General features: G+C 34.7%; 3 protein-coding genes and 1 non-coding gene across 4 annotated transcripts; 1 reads left to right on the forward strand and 3 right to left on the reverse strand.

Annotated features, from left to right (window-relative positions):
* Window positions 1-9,273: 9,273 nt before the first annotated feature.
* LOC115699997 (uncharacterized) lies at window positions 9,274-11,652 on the reverse strand. The gene has a single exon (XM_030627541.2). It carries the CDS (start codon window positions 11,650-11,652, stop codon window positions 9,274-9,276), a length of 2,379 nt encoding a protein of 792 aa, XP_030483401.2.
* LOC115711802 (small nucleolar RNA R71) lies at window positions 10,973-11,079 on the forward strand. Its single transcript, XR_004010675.2, has one exon. It is a non-coding gene; the product is annotated as a small nucleolar RNA R71 (small nucleolar RNA).
* A 1,489-nt stretch (window positions 11,653-13,141) lies between the features above and the next one.
* On the reverse strand, window positions 13,142-13,908 carry LOC133037102 (uncharacterized). The gene is made up of 2 exons (XM_061113921.1): window positions 13,469-13,908; window positions 13,142-13,424 (listed from the first exon to the last, which is right to left on the reverse strand). The coding sequence occupies exons 1-2, from the start codon at window positions 13,906-13,908 to the stop codon at window positions 13,142-13,144; spliced, it is 723 nt and encodes a 240-aa protein (XP_060969904.1).
* Window positions 13,909-15,413: 1,505 nt separating this feature from the next.
* On the reverse strand, window positions 15,414-19,265 carry LOC133037338 (probable pyridoxal 5'-phosphate synthase subunit PDX2). The gene is made up of 7 exons (XM_061114383.1): window positions 19,053-19,265; window positions 18,827-18,954; window positions 18,365-18,452; window positions 18,157-18,230; window positions 17,411-17,608; window positions 16,044-16,141; window positions 15,414-15,960 (listed from the first exon to the last, which is right to left on the reverse strand). Exons 1-7 carry the CDS (start codon window positions 19,105-19,107, stop codon window positions 15,840-15,842), a joined length of 762 nt encoding a protein of 253 aa, XP_060970366.1. The 5' UTR covers window positions 19,108-19,265; the 3' UTR covers window positions 15,414-15,839.
* Window positions 19,266-22,473: the final 3,208 nt, after the last annotated feature.

Genomic DNA, 22,473 nt, shown 5'->3' on the forward strand with positions numbered 1-22,473 from the left:
AAAATTTTACTTTCATTTTGTGATTAAAAAATTAAAAAACAAAAGTGTTACCAAACGACACCTAAGTCTTTAAAAATGAGCAAACCAAACGCTGTTCGATCACAAAAAATGGCACCATCAATAGTTACCTTGATTGCATTCTCTTGCGGCTTAACTTGAAATTTCGCTCTATTACTAGCTTCAAAAATTAAAAGAGAAGCCTCTGAACCTCTATTTTGGGCTGACTTTCATTGCACAAGACAATTCATAGATGAGATGAGAACACCATCTACCGTAGCATACTTTTGGTTCTAAACCAACTTGTTTTGAGCCTTCCATAACTCCCAGCACAACATAACAGCCTCCCCACACTTGTCCTTATTGCACTTTTGCAAAATTTACTCAAACCAGGTGCTAAAATTAGCAGCAACAATCGGCCTAATCCCAGCCAAAAGCCTCTGCCAGCATTGAGCAGCAAATGAAACAGGAAATAAGCACATGAAAAATAGTTTTCTCACTTTTGACAAACAGGGCACATAATTTGAACTGGGACCCTTTTACTACTTAATTGAGTCAAGGTGGGTAAATAATTTGAAGCAACTCGCCATACCAAATTAAGAGCTTTCAGTGGTACCTTTAAATTCTAGAGCTTGCGCCAGAACTCGTTTCTGAAAGGCCTAGGCCCAAACTAACAGACTTTTGTCATCATCATCATGGCAAAACATTCGATACCCTATCTCAAGGAGATTCTTCCCCAATTTCTGAGTCACAAACTCTTTCTTCAGTCCTACTCTCCTCGTTCTCTTGAGATAGCATGCCAAGCGAAAAGGATCCTCAGACAAGAATAATTGAGGGCAAGTCCAACAACACAGCTGCAATCTAATTTCCTTTCTGAGCTTGTATCAACTTGTATGTATTACACACCGAGTAGAAACCATGATGCTCCTTAGACAAAAAAACGATCATCAGCTACATTCAGACTCAATGGAACTGCCAAAATATATTGTTGATCGTGCTCATTAAAAGATCTTTAATAATATCTAAATTTCATTCACTCTTATCAGTATACATCAACGAGCTCACCTTATGGCCCACCAAATATTGGGCACCTAAAGTAACAAAAGGGCACACATCATCAAGAAGCCATGGCTGATGCAAAATATCAACCTTCACACTAGAACCTGTTTCCCAACAAACCCAAGACATGAAAAGCTTTTGCGATTTCGAAGACGCTCTTCCACACAAAACTTGGATTATTACAAAGGGATACTGAAAGAAAATTATCCATGGGAAAATAACGAGCCTTATATAACCTACTCACCAAAGAGTTTGGTTTTTGTCAGTAAACGCCACCCTTACTTTTCCAACATTGTCAAATGAAAGTCACGACGATTACGAAAGCCCACTCCACCCATAGTTTTATGTCTACTTTGCGAGATCACAAAAGAATCACTTTCATTCATGTGCATAACCTGGGCCAAGACAAGAATGTCTATTCTTTCTTACCTTACGAACGAAGGTGACCATGGGGGCGGACCGGTTCCTTCTTTCTTTATGTTATGTTGGTTGTGGTGGAGGGCACTTAATTCTTTCACAACCCATCCAATGAACACCGCCACATGAGAAGAATTTGAATGCCACCAAAACTTACTCGTAATTCTCTCCAAATTTTTAGACACATCAATTGAGAGCAAGAAAACACTCACGACATACGTAGGCAATGACTGAGCAACCATTTTAATAAGAACCTCTTTCTCAGTGTTGCAATATTTTGCACACGCAAGTGTACGTATCGTTTCAAGTAGTAAACTCACCAGGAGTGAGGTCGATCCCACAGGGAGTGCAGTTAAGTATGTTAAAATTAAACCTTTACTTCTATTTGGTTGAATGAAAATTAAGAAAGAATTAAAAATAAGGAACTCGTAAGAAGCAATTATTTAAGAAAATTGGCAGTTAATAAAAACTAGGGCTTCGATTTCAATTGTTTCTATTGATTATGGCCTAATATGATTATTTTCCTAATATTAATTTCTATGCAATGGCAGGTTTACTAAGGTAATTTATAGTCTTCTCAGATATATAAATCTCAATTACATGCAAACTTTCTACTCTCGTGATAAATTTAACATGCAACAGGCATTAAACACAGAAACCTTATAAGCTATCTAAACCATATAGGTACTCTCGTCCTATATCGAAATTCAGTTATATTTCACTATAGCATAATTGACACTCACTTCTCAGATCTCGCATCAAAATCATAAACAGTTAATTGGTGGCCAGACAATTAAAAGTAAATAAGTACGAATGATATAAAATACATAGAAATTAGGGGGAAAATAAATCATATTAAAACCATAAAACAATGTTAAACAATATCCATCTAACCCTAATAAAGTGTTTAGCTATACATGTTCATGGAAGCACAATTACACATATTAACTTTAAGAAAAGAGATGAAAATAGAGAAGAGAAGAAGAGAAAATGCTGAAAACCCTGAGAAGTATGCCTCCAATATTGCAGTTGATCTCTCCACTCTGTATCTGAATTCTCTCTTTTTTTCTCTCTGAAATTGCTTGCTGAAATCAACTCCCTTCTTCCCTTTATATAGGCATTGAAGGCCTAAAAATATGGAAAAAACGCACATGTTTAAATTCCCATTCGGATTTAAATTTTTGGAAAATCTCAGACGAGATATTTTTTCTGCTGCATCGACTGATAGTATTTTGGTCATAACTCTCTCGATATTGCTCGGAATTGGACGATTCAAGATGTTCCGGAAAGATAAAAGAGAGATATAGAACTTTTATGTTTTGACTTTTCTGAAAATCTAATCAGAAGATAGTTGAATTCAGGCTTGAAGTTGCAGCTTTATTTTCATGCACAGTTTTCTCTATTTTAAATATCATGATATTTTTATCTTTTTCCCATCTTTTTCTCTGATATTTTTCTAATCTTCTTCTATTTTAAATCTGAAAAAATAAAAGATAACAAGAGTGAAAATGCTCCAAACACGATTTAAACTAAATTAAAAATATACTAAACTTAATCTAAAATTAATACTTAAAATAACCTAACAAATTCCCCTAAACTAAGCTTTTACTCGTCCTCGAGTAAGACACTAAATAAACATCAAACAAGTCAATCTCCAAAACATGAGTAATTTTCAAGTAGCTTCAATAACATGATTATGCAAAAATTCACTTATGCATATAATCCAGAATTTCAGTTCAATTACACCCTTGACATATTCCAATTTATTTTCATTTAGCCCATGAAACCATAGAATGCAATTAACTAACAATTAAACCATTTTATGCATGCCAAATACAATCATCAATCCACTAACCCAGAATTCCATATGCTTACAATACTTACTATTCTCCACTAATATAGATTAATGCACAACTAAGAATCAGAAGGTCTTTCTAGGCTTGTAATGTTAGGCTTAGGGTGAAGGTAGTTGAAAGTGTCATTTAGGCTTTCCTATACCATAAGTTTCTCCAATCATGTCACCCAAAATATATTTCACACAATCCTAATACCCCTCTTTCTAATTGCATGAGAGATTATTATTTTTTTCAACAAGATTGCAACAACTTTATGTTTATTTTTTTTTTCTAGATTTGACACTGATTGTCAGATTTTCTTTCTTTTCTCTCTCTCTTTTTTTTTTTCAAGTTGTTCCCAATCAATTTTTTTATATATATATATATATATATATATATATTTTCTCAATTTTCACACCTTTTCCACACACATACAACAAACTTCCCATCAAAATTCTCCCAAACTGAAGATATACTTATGGTATAATTAGGGTTAAATATCTTGGATATTCATGGGTTTATCTTTTTAGGCTCAATATGTGTAGAATAAAGAATAGGTTAAGGCTAAAAAAAAAAGGTAACTAGGATAAAAATTACAAGGATGGCTTGAAAGGCACAATCGATCAAAAAAAATTGCCTAAATCACTTTCCTAGTCATGCATAATTTATTTATTTCGCCTCAAATAGCAAGCAAGTAAGTTCTAGAATTTTCCAAGCAACTTTTCACATGTTCCAATTAGCATACATAAACCAATTCAATTACTAGAAAATTACCTAATATGTTTCCATGTTCTTTTAAAGCACAAAATTGAAATGAGTCAAGAATGTAATATCACCAAGCACACTGATTTTTCAAAAAATAAATAAACTTTTCAAATCATGCTATCTACCTACTTTCAAATTAACTCATATTAAGCAAACTAACTCACATTAAAAATTAATTTTAGAACTAAAAAAATAAAAAATTTAAATTAAAATTTTAAAATTTAAGTTCACCCCCCAAACTAAAGTGACACATTGTCCCCAATGTGACATTAAAAACTAAAGGGAAGGGAACTTACCTGAGCGCCATGTCAGTATGGCGGCGGTGGTGGTGGCGGGTAGAATCCACCTCTTGCATCCATGAGGGCCTTTGTTGTTACGAACATTATGATCACTACGCAAGTATACGCAATCAAGTAGTAAACTCACACAGGTGAGGTCGAACCACAGGGAATTGGACTAATTACTACTAAATTATACTATTGATTCTATCTGGTAAAAGAATACTTTTTATGAATTAACTAAGACAATTCAGAAAATTAAAAATAACAAAGGACGATTAATCAAGATAAGAAAATAGGGAGACGAATCCTGTTGTTAAGTTACCAATGTTAATGTTTAAATGCTATCCTTCTCTTGAAGTGAATGACAGATTATGAATTAACCTAGCTCTTTTCAGATCTTCTAGGTTCTAAATCTCATGCTCTCTAATTAATCTCTTAATTAAACTAACATGAAATCAGCATTAAGCAATAATCTAAATGTCACAAAGGCTATGTAAATACTTTCGTTTCACATCAAAACCTAGACTATCCAATTTTAGCATTCTCAATTCTCACTTTTCGCATTTCGACCGAGATCATAAAACATGTAAAAGGTGATCAATCTTGCACACGGAAATTAAACACAAATATGAATAGTATTCACAATCAAGATGGAGGAATGGCAATTATCCATTAACTAGGAAAAACTTAAACAACATTCATCATTCTCCCTAAATAGGAGTTTAGTTCAAAACATCCATAATCAAATCCATAATTAACATTGAAATAGAAAAGAACATAGAAAAATTAAAGAGAAGAGAAAGAACTAGTTGAAGCAATTGATCCGGGTCGCCACAAGCCACTCTTCTAGCCTTCTCCTTTGTTTCTAGGGTTCCAATTCTGAATGCTCTCTAATTTTCACGAACCCTTACTATTTAAACCAATTCTCATCTTTAAAATTCGTGAAATTACGAAACTGCCCAAAAATCCCGTCATAAGGGTCCCCGTCGCGACTGGCAAAGCCCCCGTCGCGACGGGAGTTCAACTTCGAATTTCTTGAAACTTTCGCGCTCCCGTCGCGATCGGGTAAATTCCCCGTCGCGACGGAACAGTAGCGACGCCAATCTTGGTTTTTCTTCTCGACTCTTTCACCATTTTTCCTCAATTCTTGTACATACTTTCTTTAAATGCCCGAGGACCTGAAACAAAAGAATCAAGCGTAATATAGCCCTAAAACTAGAAACAAAGAGTGAAAACTAACCGAAATATGACCCGAATCTTAGACTAATTTTAGCCTAACAAATTCCCCCAAACTAGATTCTTACTCGCCCTCGAGTAAGATAAAAAAAACTAACTACGCTATCAGAAAATCACTACACTGCTGACTCATGCTCTGCTTTCTTCCTTGCATAAACTAGAATTTCGACCCTAATAACTCTAACAATTAACTCAGATGCTCAATTCATAACACTATGTATAACCACAAAATTTATCCATATGTGAAACATTGTTATAAAAGTTTTACTCTTTCCAACAGCCCACGTACCCGATAACTCATAAGCTTGCATGCTTACCTTTCTCCACTAATGTTGACGTATTCTTTGGAATCATTAGGTCTTTTCAAGGCTTTAGGTAGTATGACCTTTATATTGTGGATAGGCAAAAGACAATTTTGGCTCAAGATATCATAAGCACACAAACAGAACCCACAAGCTTCTTAGTTTTCTTTTTCTAAGATCTCATAATATTCCCTGAATTTACCAAGATTGATAGAAGATATCTCTATTATTTTTCAACATCACTGAAATTTTTTCTTTTTTTTTTCACACATATTTTTACTTTTTATTGTGTTTTTTTTCATCATATTCCATTTGTTTTCAGTGACATTGAATTACACAATTTTTTTTTTTTGCTCTTCTCAATCTTACAAGTTTTTCTCCCTCTCACTATTTCCTCACACTAAATGTTTCTCCTCCCCCAAACTAATTATGTAGCTTATGATATCATGGATAACATGATGAAGAAAAATTAATAGCGTGGTTGCAATTTTTCAAATCGATGGGTGAAAAACATAACGGGTTTAGGCTCAAAAGGTTAACTAAGGATACACATTATTACGGTAGGCTTGAAAGGCTCAAACTATCCAACAAATGCCTAAGTCATATTCCAATTGAACACTATCAAGGATTTCGTCTCAAAAGAATAAACATGCAAGTTCTAAGCTATCCTGTCAATCTTACCACAAACCATCGTAAAACAATTATATCAATTTTCACAGATTGAGTATTTGCAGATAAACACAGGTTTCTAAGCATCCAAACTAATCCAAAGAGTTAACAGAATCAAGCACACAGTTATTTTACAATTTCAGATCACATCACACTAATCAACAGCACCCAATTATCTTCTAGCTTATTGCCATTCCTTAACTAAAACAAAAAAACTAAAACAGATAATTAAAATGCAGAATTTAAAAATTTTAAGTCTCTCCCCCCAAACTAAATATGACATTGTCCCCAATGTGACATTAAAAAAAAAAGAAAAGGAAACTTACCTGAGCGCCACATCAACAAGCGGTTGACGCCCGTAATAAGCATCATGTTGGACAACTTGAAAGTTGTTTTTAAAAATGCCCTCAAGCTTGGCATGTAATGAGTTTGAACCAAAAACCACACCAACAACACAAGACTTTCGATGATGAGCTTGGGGAGAAGCCTTTCGAAGCTCGTAGAGGATATAATATGGTGTTGATGAAATATATGGATCCATTGGTGGTTTGTTTGTCAATATCATTGATGCAGTTGAATCAATGATGTCATGTTCTTCCTCATCCTCCAATGTCACAGTTTCAACACTTTCATCTAACAACCCTTCTTCTTGTTGCTCACTCTTCACTTGGCTATCCATACCCTCACTTATGATTTCATATTCAATGATTTCCTTTTCACAAGGATCTTGATCTTCAACTGTAGGCTCATTATCTTCCTTGTATTCAAATAATGACCCTTCTTCATTGTACCAACAACTCTCATAACTTTCATCATTGGAGTTATTACATTCTGAATCATGAGTCATTGAATTATCACATAAAGATCTCACCATGTCAGTTAAGCGATTAATCTCTCCTGGAAGTGATTGTAGAAGTGATAGTAGTTGCTCCTCTTTTTCTGTTTGTTGGGATGAATTTGGGCAATAAGGTGGGTATTGGTGACTCCAACCCTGAAGTGATGGATTCCAATGCCAATCGTAATCAAAATCTGCCATATCATTCAACAGATTTATTACGTCATAGCCTCTCATTAATAAAGGCGCTCCCGTTGCCTCTGCTCCATAATCAACCCAGCTTCTTGTTTCATCGTTAAGTCCATTATACAAGAGCCATGTAAAACATCCACTTGAGAAAGTGGGATAACATCTCTCTCCAAGCTCTTTAAATCTCCTCCAAGCAGAATAGAATGGTTCATTGTGTTGTTGGACAAAATCATCAAGATATAGCATCTGGATTTATCTTGCAGTTCAAACTCATAAGTAAAACATTAGTAAAATTAAAAAATAAAACTAAATTAGTACTAAAAAGATAAAAAAAAAAATTGAAACAACAAAATTAATACTAAAACTAAAAAGAAAAACCAAATTAGAAAAAAAAATTTACTTTTTAATAATATTACAAACTTTAATCTAAAAGAAACAAATTGGAAATAAGCAAAAGAATTAACCAAAGTAGAAGTTAGTATAATTTTATGTAATATTAATCTTTAAACAATTCCCCGGCAACGGCGCCAAAAACTTGTTACGAACATTATGATCACTACGCAAGTATACGCAATCAAGTAGTAAACTCACACAGGTGAGGTCGAACCACAGGGAATTGGACTAATTACTACTAAATTATACTATTGATTCTATCTGGTAAAAGAATACTTTTTATGAATTAACTAAGACAATTCAGAAAATTAAAAATAACAAAGGACGATTAATCAAGATAAGAAAATAGGGAGACGAATCCTGTTGTTAAGTTACCAATGTTAATGTTTAAATGCTATCCTTCTCTTGAAGTGAATGACAGATTATGAATTAACCTAGCTCTTTTCAGATCTTCTAGGTTCTAAATCTCATGCTCTCTAATTAATCTCTTAATTAAACTAACATGAAATCAGCATTAAGCAATAATCTAAATGTCACAAAGGCTATGTAAATACTTTCGTTTCACATCAAAACCTAGACTATCCAATTTTAGCATTCTCAATTCTCACTTTTCAGATTTCGAATTGAGATCATAAAACATGTAAAAGGTGATCAATCTTGCACATGGAAATTAAACACAAATATGAATAGTATTCACAATCAAGATGGAGGAATGGCAATTATCCATTAACTAGGAAAAACTTAAACAACATTCATCATTCTCCCTAAATAGGAGTTTAGTTCAAAACATCCATAATCAAATCCATAATTAACATTGAAATAGAAAAGAACATAGAAAAATTAAAGAGAAGAGAAAGAACTAGTTGAAGCAATTGATCCGGGTCGCCACAAGCCGCTCTTCTAGCCTCCTCCTTTGTTTCTAGGGTTCCAATTCTGAATGCTCTCTAATTTTCACGAACCCTTACTATTTAAACCAATTCTCATCTTTAAAATTCGTGAAATTACGAAACTGCCCAAAAATCCCGTCATAAGGGTCCCCGTCGCGACTGGCAAAGCCCCCGTCGCGACGGGAGTTCAACTTCGAATTTCTTGAAACTTTCTGCCAGTTCCCGTCGCGACGGGAACAGGCAGCGACGCCAATCTTGGTTTTTCTTCTCGATTCTTTCACCATTTTTCCTCAATTCTTGTACATACTTTCTTTAAATGCCCGAGGACCTGAAACAAAAGAATCAAGCGTAATATAGCCCTAAAACTAGAAACAAAGAGTGAAAACTAACCGAAATATGACCCGAATCTTAGACTAATTTTAGCCTAACATTTGTGCCAAACGAAGAAAACTGACCTCTAATGTTGCAATTTTTAAAGTTGTCCTTAGATTGAGAGTCACCTTCATAATTCCCACACAACAGTCTTTTCATACGTCGTCGAACAGTTCGAAATCGTTCTTTAGACTTCCCTTTCGTCTTGTTGGTAATGACTTCTCGACCATCCTTTACAACTTCCAGTCGACAACAAGTAGGAATTTCAGTTGCGGCAAATACTTTGAAAGTCTCTTCTTCTTTTTGAACACGCAACTTTAACTCCCCCTTCTGTACATCAATTAATGCTCTTCCCGTTGCTAGGAATGGTCTTCTGAAGATGATAGGAATATTTTCATCTTCCTCCATGTCAAGTATTATGAAATCAGCAGGGAAGATGAACTTACCAACCTTTACCAAAACATCTTCAATTATACCCCGAGGATGAGTTAAAGAACGATCTGCCATCTGTAAAGTGACTGTTGTGGGCTTGGCTTCCCCTAATTTCAATCTTTTAAACATGGATAGGGGCATTAAGTTGATACTGGCTCCCAGATCACATAAAGCTTTTGTTTGTATCAAACCCCCTATTGAGCATGGGATGTTGAAACTACCCGGATCTTTTAGCTTGGGTGGTAGTTTCTTTTGCAGGACCGCACTGCACTCTTCAGTAAGTGCCACCATCTCAAATTCTTTCAACTTCATTTTCTTGGATAAGATGTCTTTCATGAACTTCAGGTAAGTTGGCATCTGTTCCAAAGCCTCTATGAATGGGATGTTGCTATGCAGTTTCTTGAATATTTCAAGGAATTTTGAAAACTGCTTATCCATCTTATTCTTGTGAAGTCTTTGAGGATAAGGAATTTTGATGTGATGGTTAATGCTGATGGGAGGTGGAGTTTCTTTTTGTTGAAGACCATCAGTAGTCTTCTTCTTCTTTTGTGTTGGTACTGGTTCTCCATCTTCTTTCTCCTTTGGCTTGTCTTGGTTTGTCTCAGCATAGGTCTTACCACTTCTCAAGGTAATTGCATTACAATTCTCTTTTGGATTTACCTCAGTAGTATTAGGCAAGTTACCTTGAGCCCTGTTAGTATTTTGAGAAGCCAACTGCTCCACTTTGTTTTCCAAGACCTTAATGGAAGACTCAATCTTTGTCATGAATTGCATCAACGTGTCTAATTGAGGATTAGACCCTCCACTTGAGTCTTGTTGTTGTTGTTGTTGGCTTTGCTGAGGATAAAACCCTTGTTGTTGCTGATTAGGAAACTGCTTTTGGAAGCTCTGCTGACGACCTCCTTGGTTGAAACCATAATTATTCTGATAGTTTCCAATGGCGTGGGCTTGCTCCATTGGCGAACTGTCTACATCTATTGGGCAGGTATCAGTAGTATGAGGTCCTCCACACAGCTTGCAGACAACTTGAGCTTGCTTGGCTTGTGCAGTCACCAACTTTGTTAATGCCTTTACCTGGGCTGTCAACTTGGTTATGGCATCAACGTCATGCATTCCCGCAACCTTTTTAGTTGGGCCTCTCTCTGTTGACCATTGTTGATTAGTTATGGCCATCTCTTCAAGTAATTCAAAGGCCTCATTAGCACTTTTCCTCATAAAATCCCCACCAGCTGTGGCATCTATCAATGTTCGGGTGTTGCTCATTAATCCAGTATAGAAGTTATGCACTTGCAACCACTTCACAATCCCATGATTCGGGCACTTCCTCAATAAGTCCTTGAATCTCTCCCAGGCTTCATAAAGAGATTTGTTGTCATGCTGGGTAAAGTTGTTAATTTCAGCTCTCAGCTTGGCAATTTTTGCAGGAGGAAAGTATTTGGAAAGGAATTTCAGGGCCAATTCCTCCCAAGTGTTGATAGAGTGGGTTGGCAAAGATACCAACCAACTTTTGGCTCGCTCCCTTAGTGAGAATGGGAACAGCCTTAGCCTGATGGCGTCATCGCTAACTCCATTCATCTTGAATGTCCGGCACAATTCTTCGAAGTTGGCGAGGTGCATGTTTGGGTCTTCTGACGGCAATCTCCCAAACTGGACTGAAGATTGGACCATTTGTAGTATGGCTGGCTTGATTTCAAAAGTGTTGGCGTCAACAGCAGGTGGCCTTATACAGGATCGGGCCACTGTCAAGTTAGGAAGCAAGTAATCCCTCAGGCTACGGTCATTGTTGTTGTGTCCATTAGCCTGGTCTTCTACGCCTCCTCCGTTGCTCCCATTGTTGCCATAGTTGGTGTTGTCAGCTATGACTCCTTCTTGTTCAATCTCTAGTGCCGCTCTTTCCAATTTTCTCATTCTTCTGTTTCTTCTGCAAGTCTTTTCTATCTCAGGGTCAACAGGTAATCTGGCAATTGGAACTCTACTTCTCATAAACTATTGAACCTGAAAACAAAATAAGATCTTGAGACAAATCGAGTTAGTACTCAAATTGAAAAGAAAACCAAATTAGAACAAAATTTAATTTTTAATAATATTAACTATCACTCCCCGGCAACGGCGTCAAAAACTTGTTGCGATATTTTGCACACGCAAGTGTACGTATCGTTTCAAGTAGTAAACTCACCAGGAGTGAGGTCGATCCCACAGGGAGTGCAGTTAAGTATGTTAAAATTAAACCTTTACTTCTATTTGGTTGAATGAAAATTAAGAAAGAATTAAAAATAAGGGACTAATAAGAAGCAATTATTTAAGAAAATTGAGAGTTAATAAAAACTAGGGCTTCGATTTCAATTGTTTCTATTGATTATGGCCTAATATGATTATTTTTCTAATATTAATTTCTATGCAATAGCAGGTTTACTAAGGTAATTTATAGTCTTCTCAGATATATAAATCTCAATTACATGCAAACTTTCTACTCTCGTGATAAATTTAGCATGCAACAGGCATTAAACACAGAAACCCTATAAGCTATCTAAACCATATAGGTACTCTCGTTCTATATCGAAATTCAGTTCTATTTCACTATAGCATAATTGACACTCACTTCTCAAATCTCGCATCAAAATCATAAACAGTTAATTGGTGGCCAGACAATTAAAAGTAAATAAGTACGAATGAAATAAAATACATAGAAATTAGGGGGAAAATAAATCATATTAAAACCATAAAACAATGTTAAACAATATTCATCTAACCCTAATAAAGTGTTTAGCTACACATGTTCATGGAAGCACAATTACACATATTAACTTTAAGAAAAGAAATGAAAATAGAGAAGAGAAGAAGAGAAAATGCTGAAAACCCCTGAGAAGTATGCCTCCAATATTGCAGTTGATCTCTCCACTCTGTATCTGAATTCTCTCTTTTTTTTTTCTCTCTAAAATTGCTTGCTAAACTCAACTCCCTTCTTCCTTTTATATAGGCATTGAAGGCCTAAAAAGATGGAAAAAACGCACATGTTTAAATTCCCATTCGAATTTAAATTTTTGGTAAATCTCAGACGAGATATTTTTTCTACTGCATCGACTGATAGTATTTTGGTCATAACTCTCTCGATATTGCTCGGAATTGGACAATTCAAGATGTTCTGGAAAGATAAAAGAGAGATCTAGAACTTTTATGTTTTAACATTTTCGAAAATCTAATTTGATGATAGTCAAATTCAGGCTTGAAGTTACAGCTTTATTTTCTTGCACAGTTTTCTCTATTTTAAATATCATGATATTTTTATCTTTTTCCCATCTTTTTCTCTGATATTTTTCTAATATTCTTCTATTTTAAATGTGCAAAAATAAAAGATAACAAGCGTGAAAATGCTCCAAACACGATTAAAACTAAATTAAAAATATACTAAACTTAATCTAAAATTAATACTTAAAATAACCTAACACTCAGCATAAGAAAGAAGCTTTCCATCCTAATCTTGAACCTTTTTCCGAATTATATCCTTCAAGAAACCCAGACTCACAGACTTAGACCGACCCAGGGTATTAGGTAAACCAAGATAAGTAATGTGTTCAAAAGCTTCTGCCATTTGTAAAATATTGCAAAGATCCAATTGAGTTGGCCCCGCCACATTGGCACTAAAAAAGACATTAGATTTTTCCAAATTAACTTGCTGACTTGATGCCTCCTCAAACTTATGAAGCAACTCCAAAACTCTTATAGCATCTTCAGGGAAAGCTTTGCAAAAGATATAACTGTCATCAGTAAAAAAAACATATGAGAGATAACAGGAGCTTACCTGCAAACTTTGATTCCTATAATCCACTTCCAAGATTCATAGACTCGAATAAATGAGAAAAGATCCTCGACACATATTATAAATAAATATAGAGAAAATGGATCTCTTTCTCGAATGCCATGAGTTGGAAAGATAGGTCCCATCTCTCTACCACCGTGTACAATAGTATAAGACACTGAAGTGACACAAGTAAGAATCAAATCAACCCATCTCTCCGTGAATCCCATTTGAAGCAAAATTGCATGAAGATGACCCCATTCCACCATGTTATATGCCTTACTCATATCCAACTTAAGAGCCATACTACCCTCTCGACCTCTCCTTTCTCTTTTCAAGTAGTGCATGACTTCAAAAGAGACCGTGATATTGTCAGAGATTAGGCGACCCAGAATAAACGCAATTTGAGTATCAGACACAACAACATCCAACAACCCTTTCATTCTATTAGCAATCACCTTAGTAATTACTTTGACCAACACATTACACAAAGAAATAGATCACAAGTTCCCCAACACAAAAGGGTGCTTCTTCTTGGGAATGAGAACCACATTAGTTTCATTAACCTCCGAGAGAACACCACGATCAAAAAAATCTCGAACCATCCTCACCATATCATGACCAACTATCTCCCAATATTTTTGGAAAAAAGCAGAAGTCATGCCATCCGGTCCTGGGCTCTTCTCTAGGTGCATTTGGAACAAAGCATGTTTAACTTCTTCTTCTAACACAGGCTTGAGCAACTCCAAATTATGAGTAATCGAAACAGTAAGCGAAACACACTAAATCACCTCTCGCCAGTTAGCATTAGAAGCCGAAAATAAGTTAAAAAAATAATTCACCACCAACTCCTGCAGGCCATTGTCCCACTTCACCCAATCTCCTTGATCTGTTTTCAGCCACCAACTCCTGCAGGCCATTGTCCCACTCCACCCAATCACCTTGATCTGTTTTCAGCTTATGAATGTGATTGGTATGGTAATATAATTTTTTATACATATAACATTAATAATAATATTCTTAAAGAAATAATTTAATTTTTTTTTAAAAAAAATACTGAATAATTTATATTTTACAAATAAAAAAATAAAATTAAACCACATTCTTATATACAACCAAACAAGATAATTTTAAAATTCTGAAGAATCTTAATAATTATCATGCACACACCAAATAGAATAATGATGCTTTCCTAAGCTTCAACATTCCCATCTTCAATTTCCAAGGAATCCTAAATTTATTCCCATCAAGTTAAACCTTATACCAAACACTCCCAAAAGGGGATAGCAACTATACAATTCCTCACTTCTTATTTTCATGTAATGTCAAAAAAGACCCATAGTTGGGGCTGTTTTACATGATATATATTTCTGATAGATCATCATTTGAGTGTCGTTTAGAATATTGGGGAAAACAGGGGATTATTTAATGTTGCTCTTATTTTTTTTTATTTTTTTTTTGTTCATTATAATATTGGTGGATTGTATCTCTTTAGTGAAAATCAATAGAAGACGGTTGGGTGATTGGAAGGGTTGGTTGAAGAGAGATTAATGATTCTTCATGTGTTTGTTGAGTTGTTCAAACTGATTAGTGATAACGATGCAGCAGCAACAAACCAATTAGTGGCGACGACGGTGTCTGAATACTGGGAGGCCTGTCTAGAGCACCGTCGACTATCTTACAGACCGCTAATAGAAATGGAGGGACCACATCACTTGCTCCAGATATCAATATTTTGCATTGGTATCTAGTGAGCAACAAACCCATAAGGTATTAGTTTATCTTTAGTTGGTATCAACATTGTTCCTCCGCTGATGAAAGTCTAACTCATTAATCAGATTACTAAAGCAAGCCAAATAATATGTTGCCAACTAAATCTACCAGCTTGGGGGTTTGATTTGATCTAGTTAGTTAGTGGTAAGTGCAGTTCAGAGATCTAAGAGGTAGCTTTTGGGGGTGAAACAAATAAAACAATTTTAAACTATGAAAATGAACAACTTACAAATGAGCAAACTAGTAGAAGTCGACAGACAGCATTGCAAAATCTGTTTACACTTTTAAATCATATCACTATCTGAAATACAAACTGAACCATATGGAAAGAATCATTAGGGAACCTTCAGCAGCTACCACAATGATCAGAGTAGAAATATATAAATTGAATGAGATCAAATCTGAGAAGAAAATACTGGTTTTTTTTTTTTTGTTTGAAATTTTGGCCCTGGCAGTTCGACGGAGACACCTCTTAATGGCCCCAAGGCTTTTGAGTCTGGGGATTCAAACCTTGGAACATAGACTTACCTTGCACTTTCCAACAGTCCTTACCACTAGACCACCCCTTGGGGTTAGGAAAAAGTACTATGTTGATCAGCAATTACTGATATATGGGAAAGTCAATTCGTGGTGGTGGGTGAATTATATGTGAATCAGTTCCAACCGAGTCGATACTACTACTCGATGATCCTTCACCCATCATCTTCAAAAAGTAACTATGCCTGAACAAGAAGAAAAACTTAGAACTCAGAGAACAGTGAATGTGAAACAATGAGAACAGAAGTTCAGCAAAAGAGACGTGTACCATCGAGTATCTGCTGTCAGTTCAGGATGAAAAGCGGTAGCCAGCAAATTCCCCTGTCTTACAGCTACAATCACTCTTGTTTGAGAACTGGTATTCCCCTGAAAGAATATGATTCACTTCAATAATCAACTCCAGTGATATTGTTTGGCCAGTTTCAACAAATGTACCCACATCTTGTATAGTAATAAATGCTTGTGCATAGTACAAAATACAGCAAAAAATGAGGTCTGCTAGTAATTCAAACACCCCAAAACACAACATATGCAGCAAAACTTGTTATGCAACTCTTTCCATTCAGAGAGTAAGTAAATAAAGCTTTTGGATTTATTTTGTACAAGAGTAACTTTCATACAAAGCATTCTTGGAAAGTTAGAAAATGGGAGAATAAAATCTGGCATACAAAATAAAATTCTTGATAAAATAATCAAGGATATTATAGAGGTTTCCATCCAAAGAGGACTGATGTCAAAAGTACTCATTTACACCCATGGAACTTCCACATGTATCCTATAAGTTATCACCATTGCTATCATTTAGGAAGAATTGTAGGTTTCATCACAAAAACTTTTAGATGTAAATGCAAACAAAAATGAATTGGAGTTTGGTGAAGTTGATGTTACTTTTTTTTTTTGTTAAAATATGAGTAGATAAACTCAACAGGGTAACAAAGCAACCATACAAATAGACTGTTTTCCAAGTACTCTTATTTTTCAGGACTATTAAAACTGGCTAAACTCCTCTTCTAGAAAGTCATGTGATGGGAATACAGAGTGATTCATAAAAAAATAAAGAAATAAATGAACAAAATCAAAATTAAACAGATAATTAAATATTCCTATTCCAGCAATGTGTGTGGGTTGTGTTAACCTTATTCTAATACTTTCAGTTACTTAAGATCAACAAAAAATGATTTTGATTATATAGAAAATTTCACTGAATACAGAAAAAGCTTATCCTGTGGTATATGAAAGAGTCTTTCAACAACCTGTAACACAGAGTACAGACATCAGACTCTGTTCATCCCACCTTCTAAATTGTCACTTCTTTAATAGTTCAATATACTAAAGAAAAGAAAGAAGAGAAAAACATACCCAAACAAAGAAAACATTACTAAATCCTCAGGGAAAGTACCATGTTAGATGTCTACCATAAAAACACAGTAATCACATTTCAAGCAAATGAGACTCCTTTCAAACCAATTCTTGTTTAGTATGGAGAGAGCAATTTGACATAAACATCAATTACACGTTTGATTGTAAGCAGCAACACTAGTGGAATCTTTTAGAAGACCAAAAGCAAATGCATATAGAACTTTTTAATATAGTAGAATAGAAAGGAAAAATGTGTATAGCCAGATAAGGACAAACCTCTTGACCTCCATCCGCAGAATTTGAATCTGACCCTTTAGTAGGTTTTGATGAAACAGGATAGTTGGCGAGCACCTGAACTTCTGATCCCACTTCAAGAATAGCAGGAGCACGTATAAAAACTCCACGAAATGTTTCAGGACCACCTTCCGTAGAAGAAAGCTCTGGTGCCTCAATCTCTGCCTCAAAGCTTTGGATCTGTTAATTTTTATCAACAAATATATCAATATTGAATGTTGGCCTAGAAGTATAGAACAATTCAATTGTCAATACAGTAGTTTTTTAAATAGTCATTTCAATAAATTTTCCCCTTTCCCCTTCTTTCACCGCAACTATAAGCATACTATGCAAAACTCCATAGAAGACATTATCTTATTAGAAACCTAACAAGAAAGAGGAATATAGAATTAATTGATATTAAAAATCACAAAAATTTCAAGAACTTGTATAAGGTCCAATGGATTTCTCTACTTGGCTTTCTGTGTATGCCTGCATGTTAAAATAACAAATTTGAAAAAGAAAAACAAAAACAAATTCACAACAACCTAGTCTACTCTTAAACACTAGTAGTTAGTACTGAACTAATCTAACATGTCAAAATTTTGCACACTTGATCCTAAATTAAAACATAAATTTAATTCCAAAGAAACTACATACAGAAACACACACAAAATTTTGCAGCATAGAAAGATTTATTTTGGTAGATGTAACAATTGACAATGGAAATCAAGCAATTCAATTATCACCTGACTACCAAAGAAATTCCTGTGCACTGTGCAGTCTAGGCCTCCAACCAGTTCCTGTCCTCCTTCTTTCTGCCCTGAAAGTATATGTGCTCATTTCAATTACAGAACATTTTCAAAACACACATATTTCCTACATAAAAACTGATAATTCAACTTGAAAATAGACAAATCATATAGACCATTCATAATCCCGAACAAGAAAACCAACCTATAGCTTTATCTGCCAAGAAGATAAGCCCTGCACATGTCCCCCAAACAGGCTTTCCCATTTTGACAAATTCACGCAAGGCAGGAAACTGACCACAATATAAAGGGAATGGGGGTAAGAAAAAAGAAAATAGAATTTGATTATGAGCATAATTTAACAATTGAAGATATATGTACTATAAAATCTAAATTCAAAACAATATAGACAGCATTATTTAAATCAATGGTCTTTATCTTTTCCTTTCTATTATTATCATGTTACATACGTGAACACAAAGAATTTCAGCAATTCAGAGTAATTTGAATTGACAAAGAAAACCCATTCAACAATTTGTATATTTACAAGCGTTACGCATGTTACCTGGAGTAGAGCTTTCGAAACAAGAAACAGTCAATGGAATCATATGAAAAAGATATATGGAATTAGAAAATGAGAAAAGTTTTAAGTGAATGAGAGAGAGACCAGGTTGTGATACTCAGCCAACTTAGCCATGGTTGTACTCTCTCCTCCCGGAATAATAAGAGAGGAAACATTTTGAAGTTGTTCTGGCTTCCTTATCTCCACGCCCTTAACTCCAATCCTTCTAAGCACTGCCCCCCAAACAAAAAACAAACCCACATATAAGCACAAGACAGAACCACTTGTGAAAATATACACACACAATTAAGGAGAGAGATGGAAAAGTGACCTGCAATATGTTCGTTAAAAGAACCCTGTAAAGCGAGAACACCGACGATACTCATCTTTCTGTTTCTGTGAAGAGAAAAGGAAGCGGCTTTGAGTTGAGTGGAGCGGAGTTAATGGGCACACCACAACGTGCGATTCTGTTAATTGAGTATCAAAACAACAAATACATATGACTTATGTGGGAGGCTGGCCGCCAGACAAAAATATACTAAAATCTTAAAATATAACAAATTTTTATATATAAATATATTTTTTTTATGAGGAAATTAAGAATGGTGTAAATTTTAAAAATAGTTGTTCAAAGGGTGGAGGTAAAGTAGGACCAAGGCCAAGTGGTGATGATCTCTGTAAGTAGTTGCTTTCAGTGGAAGTTTTGTACTTTTTTCTTCTATAGTTATTCTTGGTAGGGATATTATGTTGGGTTGGAAATTGAGGGGTTCATTAACATTAGCATGTTGTATGTATGTTATATTGTATGATTCAACTATTACATGTAATGGTGTAATAAATTTTAGAAATGGAAAAAAATACTCTCCACAAGGAAGAAGATTGAAAATCGAAAAAAAAAAAAATCAAAAAGAGTCTATTTCAAGGGATAAGTTGAGGAATATCTCTTTTTTGTATTCATTAATAAAAAATACCCTCATATTATATTTCATTAAAAAGTACTCACTTTTGTGAGTAGATTCCCCAATATATCCTTACCTTCCACTTAAGTCTAACACATATTTCACATTAATCTATGTTGAGAATCATGGGGTTCCATCTCAAAACCAATTGGCTATGAGTGGAGTAGTCCATGTGGGACAATGTTCTCCAATATCCCCCCTCAAGATGGTGGCTTGGATCTCGTGCGGCTAGCTAATCATCTGGATAAGTGTGGATCGAAAGCCCGCTAGGGATATGGCTCTGATACCATGTTGAGAATCATGTGGTTCCATCTCAAAACCAATTGGCTATGAGTGGAGTAGCCCATGTTTTTTATATATGGCTCAATACTTTTACATTTAATCCATGTGGGACAATGTTCTCCAATAATCTAATGGGAACATCATCTATAAAAGTGGGTATATCTTAAAGAATATAGAAATAAAGGTAAAAATTAAAACAAATAAAGTAAAGTAGGTATAGAATGTAATTTCCTCCTATTTCAACTTATACTCTAGGCCCAAGTTAATTGTTGCACAATCACCAATGCCCAAGTTGACGTATGTTGACCCGAGACACTTCCAACATGTTTTATGAAGATATTTCTAGTGAATTTTCTTCGTTTTCATCAAATAAAAAGATACAAGTATTTTTGGGCAACAAACGAATCTATTTAGGAAAAAAAACACCTAATTAACGCCCAAGTTAATTGTGACACTAGTTATCAACACCCAAGTTGATATTTTCAAAAAAACACCCAAGTTGACTATCAACTTGGAACGTGCGGTTTTGTCACTCAAATAATAATTTTGTCTTGGGCATTCCTTGTATTTTAGCACCGAATGAAGGGAGAGTACTCGTATTCATACAAATTCATCATTGAAATACCTGAATGACATCCAGGTGACACCTGAACACTGCACTAATGCCCATGTTCACTGTTAGCACTGGTGCATGTGGTTTCATTCATCCAAATGTAGTTATGTTTTGGGAATTGTGCTAGTTTTCCACCACGAACAAGGTATAGCGCTTGTGGAAGTCAAATTTTCACTTTGGTACGTCACCCTGAGCCTAAGTTGACATACTTGTGCTCAGGTGGCCATCAGTCATCACTTGATGCATGGCTGAGCTCAATCACCATAAGACAGTGACCAACTTCACCAAAATCATGAAATTAGCTTATTGATGTACTACCATTACCTTAACATCCTACAATATGCTAAGAACATGGTTTTTGGTGTTTCTAGCACACAGGTTAACTCTTGCAGTCAACCTGACTGTTGAGAGTCAACTTGATTGTTGGTTGCTAAACACATCGCAGTGTTTCAATCATATCTTGATGTGATTCTAAGTATTTCAAAGATCTTTCTACACATGTATGATAGTCATATCAAAATTTCGATAATTTCATATTGAAAATTGACTCCCAAGTCAAAGTACGATTTTTGGATCAGAACATCAGAAAATAATTTGATAGTCTATATCCGATCTCCCGAAATTGATGATCATCATCTAAGGTCAAGATGAACAATCTCAACCCTTCAATAATGACATGAAATCTACCAATGGTCTCAAATATGCTCAGAAAGAATATTCACAACATATTCCTGATACTTGTAATATTTTATTGTTATTTTAAGAGACTTCCATTCCTATAAATAAAAGGCTCTTCCAGTTTACTTTTCACATACTCACACTTTGTTACTTCAAAGATTCTCTCTCTAGATTCAGTACGATTTCTCTGTATAAGCTTTGATTTGATTATAAGGCTTCCTAAATCTTTCTCTTGTAAAACTATAAATTTTTTTGTGATTAATAAAAGCTCAAGTAGATGTAGTTCCTTTACCAGTTTATACGGAGAGTGAACTATTATAACATGTGTTTATCTTACTATTAACTCTTTTTTTATAGTTATGATCGCTTATCAGATTTGTGGTAGCTAAAGGGATTTAAGTTGGTGTACACGATGGATCTTGTATAAAAAGTCAAGAGATTTGACTCTAGGGTTTCCAGGGGACTTTGATTCACTTTTCTTGAGTGTGGGAACACAAGAGTGGGTATCTTTTGTTTTTACTCTATCAAGGAATGTAAAGTTACTTTTGTAATATATGAGTTGGTGATTGTAAATTCGCATTGATTGATAATAAAGTTATGTGCCCGATCTTTATGATCCAAAGAATAGCCGTTCGAAATGTCTTACGAACTGGTAAATTTTGAATTCTTCTTTTTACTTTAATCTTCATAATTCAAAGTTTTTATTCAATTTAATAGATTAGATTCATATCGATGAAAACAACTTACACAATATAAAAATAATGTGCAAACAACATATTATAAATATCTTTATGAAAATAACAGTTTTTATTTTTGTAAACGAAACTTTTAGTCCTTAAAAATATTTAAAATAACCATGCGTCCGTAATTTTGTAATATTTTTAATTTTTTGGTTGATCATTAATTTTTTTTTAATGGGCAGCTCAGATGTACAACTGGATGTAACTAATTTTTTTTAATATTATATAGAATTTATAATAGAAAATTCTATAGTGCACCCCCTAAATAGGGGTTTTTTTAATAATATACTAAAAATTGATTTTATTTATGAAAATACCTTTAAGGAAATTATTTGCACAAATACCGATGTGCCACATCAGCATCTATACCAGAATTCAAAACAAATACCGAAAATGGAAAAAAATTAAAAAATCTCGTTTTCAAGTATTTTCACGTTTTGAGAGTTTTGAAAAAAGAAACCATTTAGTTGCTTTTAATGG

Source organism: Cannabis sativa, chromosome 4, assembly GCF_029168945.1.
Source record: "Cannabis sativa cultivar Pink pepper isolate KNU-18-1 chromosome 4, ASM2916894v1, whole genome shotgun sequence".
NCBI lineage: Eukaryota > Viridiplantae > Streptophyta > Magnoliopsida > Rosales > Cannabaceae > Cannabis > Cannabis sativa.

Coding starts and splice junctions, on each gene's coding strand:
- LOC115699997 (XM_030627541.2), bottom strand. CDS start 11,652: ATGAGAAGTAGAGTTCCAATTGCCAGATTACCTGTTGACCCTGAGATA.
- LOC133037102 (XM_061113921.1), bottom strand. CDS start 13,908: ATGAAAGGGTTGTTGGATGTTGTTGTGTCTGATACTCAAATTGCGTTT. Junction 13,425..13,468: donor ATAGGAATCAAAGTTTGCAG/GTAAGCTCCTGT, acceptor TACTGATGACAG/TTATATCTTTTGCAAAGCTT.
- LOC133037338 (XM_061114383.1), bottom strand. CDS start 19,107: ATGAGTATCGTCGGTGTTCTCGCTTTACAGGGTTCTTTTAACGAACAT. Junction 18,955..19,052: donor TTTTAACGAACATATTGCAG/GTCACTTTTCCA, acceptor TTTGGGGGGCAG/TGCTTAGAAGGATTGGAGTT. Junction 18,453..18,826: donor TGGCTGAGTATCACAACCTG/GTCTCTCTCTCA, acceptor TATTGTGGTCAG/TTTCCTGCCTTGCGTGAATT.